General features: G+C 40.9%; 1 protein-coding gene across 4 annotated transcripts in view; it reads left to right on the forward strand.

Annotated features, from left to right (window-relative positions):
* The window catches only part of LOC147668416 (uncharacterized), a 124,116-nt gene extending 121,095 nt beyond the window's left edge, over positions 1-3,021 (forward strand). For all 4 annotated transcript variants that reach the window (XM_086948565.1, XM_086948564.1, XM_086948562.1 and 1 more), the window contains one exon: positions 710-3,021. In XM_086948565.1, the coding sequence (XP_086804691.1) occupies positions 1,360-2,406 (1,047 nt within the window). In that variant the 5' untranslated portion in view covers positions 710-1,359 and the 3' untranslated portion in view covers positions 2,407-3,021. The remainder of the gene's footprint in view (positions 1-709) is intronic.
* Positions 3,022-6,000: the final 2,979 nt, after the last annotated feature.

The following is a 6,000-nucleotide window of genomic DNA, read 5'->3' on the forward strand; positions in this document are numbered from 1 at the left end:
CACTTGGAAAATCGATAGACCGAGCCAGTCTGGAAATCTAAGCAGAATTATTAAACAACATCATTCTAAGATGGGCTGCCACTGTGGAAATACTTTGAAGCTATAGAAAGTTATAGTCCTTCTTACATGTCCATAAGAAGGACATGCTAAGTCCTATGCCAATATCTAGATTCCTAGAGTCTTATGCCACAAGGGCCCCAAACACAATCAGTGCACAAAAGGCCCTCGTAATCAAGCCTTGAGACAACATCGAGGGGAACCCTCCTGAAAAAAGACTTAGTTGTGAATAAAACCAGGCACCTCCGTGAACAATAAGATTTGTTTTGTGGCACAACATCCTGATGTCCACCGTGCTGTCTTGAGTCTTCCTGATCCATCTCTTACTCCAAGAGCTGTTCGTGTTCTAACAAAACCTTAACCATATGCATCTACCCAAAGCTGTAACTATATATAACCATATCATATGCGTGCTATGCGAGCGCCCTTTTTCTGTTAAGTTACTCTATGAAACCTTTGCTGACATAAATAAGATGTGGCGTATTCAAAGGAACTTTTATGCAAAGATCTGTGTATGATTAAATGTGTCTTAAATATGTCTTCATAAGTTTCAATAGTAATAAATGAGATGCTTTTGCAATCAACAAAAAATTGAATATGCACATTCTGGTATTTTCCATTTAAGTAATTTAAATCTCTTTACATCCGACAGAAAACTATCCTTGACTGCACAAAATGTTTAAGAATGATGAAGATAATACTGTAAATCTGCAAAAGCAAAGTCCGAAACATTGAGTTCCAGTATTCAGGAAAACATAAGTGCCGACAGGGGCAGCCGAACCTGAACATAAACTGACAGATATTTGAAGTATCGTCAAGGGCAATTCGGTGGTTCTACGAGTCTCAGCTGTGCACTTCCATGCCTCAAGATGAAGAAATTACCTCTAGAAAATTAAGGAAACACTGATCAACCACTTCTTGTGTAAACATTTCCAATACCAGCTCTGATCATGAGGTGGTTACAGCAGTACTCTGCTTCCTAAAGTGAAATAAGACCACCATTCAGAGCTAGAGGTGTATTGTAAACTCCTTCAGGGCATTCCACGGCAACCAGCGAAAAGCACAGTTAACTGAAAGTTAAAAGAAATGGGGGTTCTGCTATATAAAGCACAGAGTATATTTACCAAGCCTAAAACTGCATCACATAACACACACAGGGGAAAAGCCATACAAATGCAATAAATGTCTGAAGAGCTTTAGTCAATTATCAGGCCTTAAAAAGCATCAGCGAATACACACAGGGGGAAAAAAACATATCATTGCAGTGAATGTGGAAGTAGTTTTACGGAATTATCTAAAGTCATGAGTCATCAGCAAACATACACAGGGGAAAAACCATTCAAGTGCAATGAATGTGGGAAGAGCTTTATATATTTATCAGACCTAAAACTGCATCAGAGAACACACACTGGAGAAAAACCATATCCTTGCGGGGAATGTCTGAAGAGCTTTCGTCTATTATCACACCTAAAACGGCATCAGAGAACACACACTGGAGAAAAACCATATCCTTGCAGTGAATGTCTGAAGAGCTTTAGTCGATTATCACAACTAAAAATGCATCAGAGAACACACACAGGGGAAAAACCATATCATTGCTGTGAATGTGGAAGTAGTTTTAGTTACTCATCAACATTAAAGGTTCATCAACAAACACACACTGGAGAAAAACCATATCATTGCAGTGAATGTGGAAGTAGTTTTAGTCACTCGTCAACATTAAAGGATCATCAACGAACACACACTGGAGAAAAACCATACCATTGCAGTGAATGTGGAAGTAGTTATAGATCCTCCTCAGGATTAAAGTATCATCAACAAACACACACAGGTGAGAAACCAAATCATTGCAGTGAATGTCTGAAGAGTTTTCATAACTTATCGCACCTAAAGAAGCATCAGAAAACGCACACTGGGGAAAAACCATTCCAGTGCAATGATTGTGGGAAGAGATTTTGTGATTTATCAAATCTAAAACTGCATCAGCGAACACACACTGGGGAAAAACCATACCATTGCAGTGAATGTGGAAGTAGTTTTAGTGTATCTTCAACATTAAGGATTCATCAGCGAACACACACTGGAGAAAAACCATACAATTGCAGTGAATGTGAAAGTAGTTTTAGTGAATCTTCAACATTAAGGAATCATCAGCGAACACACACTGGAGAAAAACCATACCATTGCAGTCAATGTTGGAAGAGATTTTGTCTCTTATCATACCTAAAACAACATCAGAAAAGACACACTGGGGAAAAACCATTCCAGTGCAATGTTTGCGGGAAGAGATTTAGTGATTTATCAAACCGAAGACGGCATCAGCGAGCACACACTGTGGAAAAACTGTAGTGTGGCCCCAAGGGTCACACTATTCTTTGCTAAAGTTAGCCTTAGCAACTATTTTAGCTGCGTGTCTTTATTTTTTTGCGCACTCTGTATCTTCTTGTGCAAGACGCCTTTGTGCCCTCATGAGCTCATATTGTTATAGTTTGCTCACAGCGTACAAGGTTGAAAATCAAACCACTGTGCTTTCCAGTTCTGGTCAGTCTGTACTACCTAGACATAACATTAGGCACTTCTTGGCACGATTGAGAAATGCTTGCATTATACTAACACGCAGCAGCTTCCTCAAGACAGATGGAAGATTCCTGCTATGAACTAGAGCCTTGCTGAACCTATGATGTAACTTTACTCCTACGTTCTATGGTGAGGGGTTCCCCAGAATTGTCCCAGAGATCTTCTTTTATATAATATACATAATTCTACCAGTGGGGGGTGGTCTAGGCACTATAGCCGTAATATCCAGTGGTCATTCAGAATGATCTCTCCCTTTTTATTTTATGGTATTGTAAATTTGATCATTGTTTTTATCTTATGTATTATTCTGCTGGTGCTAGCTTGTTTACTGCATTATAGAACAACGCACAGAGTTTGTTAGTTGAAAAATAAACATTTTAAACTTTACATAGACTCTGCATTATTTGGTGTGGACAAGCAAAGGTGAGTGACCAAAAGGGTGTGCATTGCTACCGCGACTCTGAGAGGTCGGGAGTTCCGTGTTCTGGGTTTGTCTAAGCATTAGGTATCTTCGGAAGGTCTGGGGAGCTAATGAGACACTATAGCTAGTCAGTCTAGGGATTGTGGGTTCTTAGGTGTAAGTGCAGTGCAACCAATCTTGCAGCACTCCACCATCAATGAAAGTGTCTATTCTGTGCTATTGTTTATTTCTCTACAGCTAGGAAAAACATGGAATATCAGGAAACCTATTGGGAGACTAGAACAAAGTGGACTAAAAGTAAAGAAACATTGCTGGTTTTTGTTCTGTGAGAGTTTTACTAAAGAAATCCAAGCACACCTGGCCATGTTACCTGTAAAATCAACACCATGAACAATGCTTGGATTGAAAAGGGTACTTTCAGCTAATTTTAAAGATTAGTACTAAAACATATAAACCCAACACACTCAAAACAATTTAACAAGCACAAAATGAAGATTCTTCAGACCTGGCTGTGGTTTTGGTCATTTTATGCATCATTAATGGTTCTATGACAGCGCCCAAAGAACTGTGTAGAAAAGCAGAAGTGAAAGCAGGCAAATGTGAGCGGCAGCTCTCTGGGTTAACCCTCGCAGTGCATGACATTTACCTCGGAAGCAGGAGAATGTGAGCTGGAGCTCTCACGGTTAACCCTCGCAGTGCGTGACATTTACCTCTGAAGCAGGAGAATGTGAGCTGCAGCTCTCCGGGTTAACCCTTGCAGTGCAATGCATTTACCTCTGAAGCAGGAGAATGTGAGCTGGAGCTCTCACGGTTAACCCTCGCAGTGCATGACATTTACCTCTGAAGCAGGAGAATGTGAGCTGCAGCTCTCCGGGTTAACCCTCGCAGTGCATGACATTTACCTCTGAAGCAGGAGAATGTGAGCTGCAGCTCTCTGGATTAACCCTTGCAGTGCATGACATTTACCTCTGAAGCAGGAGAATGTGAGCTGCAGCTCAATGAGTTAACCCTTGCAGTGCATGACATTTACCTCTGAAGCAGGAGAATGTGAGCTGCAGCTCTCTGGGTTAACCCTCGCAGTGCATGACATTTACCTCTGAAGCTCTGATGTAGAACAAATGAGGACACAAAATTCTTCAGCCATGAAAATAATGATTCTGTTTTAACTGTGAAACTATGTGACAACAATTGAATTGATGTTACTCTTTTGGTCTGTCCTTACGATGTAGCAACTGTTATACAATTATGTTAAAAATTAGACAGTGCGTCTATATAGAAATAGGCAATGGATGAATGTGGAAGTAGGCCTGTATATCTTCAGTAGGGACCATGCACCAACTAAGTGCTGAATATTGATCATCTCCATCACAATTGCATTGTAATGTTTTTTGATACACTGATTTTTATATTGAGTATCTGTCTCCATGATACATTGTTCTCTCAATTTTTCAAACAAAAAGATAAAATTATATATAAATATTATAAAAAAATAACATTGGTACAAATAAACATATATTTTATTTTTGAAAACTCATTATACTTGGTTGTTCACAATTTGTCTTTACCTAAAGGTCCACTTTGTTATTATATTTCCTAACTGTTTTTTTCACGCTTGTAGGACAAATGATGATCAGAGTCCGAGTTTCCGTCTACAAGCCGTACTCGTCAGCACATTACACAACTTCACATTTCATTAGCTACAAAAAGTTAAAATCTCAAAGAAACTTGGTCCTACACCTGGTTAGGAAAACTCCAGGCAACATAAGCTCATTTAACAACTACAAGCAAGCACAAAAAGCCTTAAAATCATCTATATACAGGGACAAACAAATAGCGTCTGATCAGTTCTGGCTGAAGCTGATTCACGCAAGCAAGAACTCCAACACAAAGGTATTCTGGTCTCTAGTTAACAGGGGTCCTTTAGGTAGAAGTGGGCATGGTAGCGCAAATATAACCTCAGAAGAATGGACTCAGTTTTTATCTAAACATTTCCGCGACCACTCAAACAGGGGCGGTCATTCTAGCCCTCCCGCAATCAACTAATTTAGAGTTATTACCTTTTGAAGCCAAATGTGGCGGCGGAGTGGCAATTATTTTCAAGGACACACTCACTCTAACGTCCTCTGCTCCTACCACCATCCCAGGCATAGAAGGGCTTCACTTCTGCTTTCAAATTAACCCCCAGCTATCTCTAGCTGGCTTGATTATCTATAGACCCCCGGATTGTCCCTCCTCACGCACTGATGAACTTCTGGATTTAATTACCCTAAGCTCCCTAGCTCACCCACACTTTATTGCAGTGGGCGACTTCAATGTCCTTGCTGATAGGCCTGACTGCCCCCAGACCACTCAACTCATTGCAACGTTGCAAGCTGCCAATCTTACCCAGATTACCTCAGGACCGACGCACCGGGCTGGCCACATGCTGGACCTCATTTTCTCCAACATACGGGATTCTACAACTCTCCCACCACTACCATTAGTATGGAAGGATCATTTCCTAATTCCCTTCTCCATCTCCCTCCCATCCTACTCTCAGAAATCAGGCAAACGCTCGTACATGCGTAGGAAATGGGATAAAATATCTGAGTATACCCTATGCCCGGCGCTGGCATCCGCCCCCCCAACTGACTTCAGACGCTAACGCTGATGCAATGATGCTAAACCACTGGATAGGTAGCACAGTGGAATCCATTGCTCCTGCCAAAATTGCTACTTCTCGAAGAGAATCTCCTACCGCCCCCTGGTTCTCCACTGAGCTGATGGCAATAAAAAGCAATTGCAAAAAGCTGGAGCGCCTCTGGAGGACAAATTATTGTGTAGCAGCTAAAACTCGCTACAAAAAAGCCCTCCGAGGTCTATATCGATCCATAAAAAAAGCTAAAAAATCATTTTATGCGACCTCCATTCAACAAGCCGAACAATCTAGTAAGGAAGTATTTAAG

The sequence above is a fragment of the Lissotriton vulgaris genome, unplaced genomic scaffold (assembly GCF_964263255.1).
Source record: "Lissotriton vulgaris unplaced genomic scaffold, aLisVul1.2 SCAFFOLD_1492, whole genome shotgun sequence".
In the NCBI taxonomy this organism is placed as follows: domain Eukaryota; kingdom Metazoa; phylum Chordata; class Amphibia; order Caudata; family Salamandridae; genus Lissotriton; species Lissotriton vulgaris.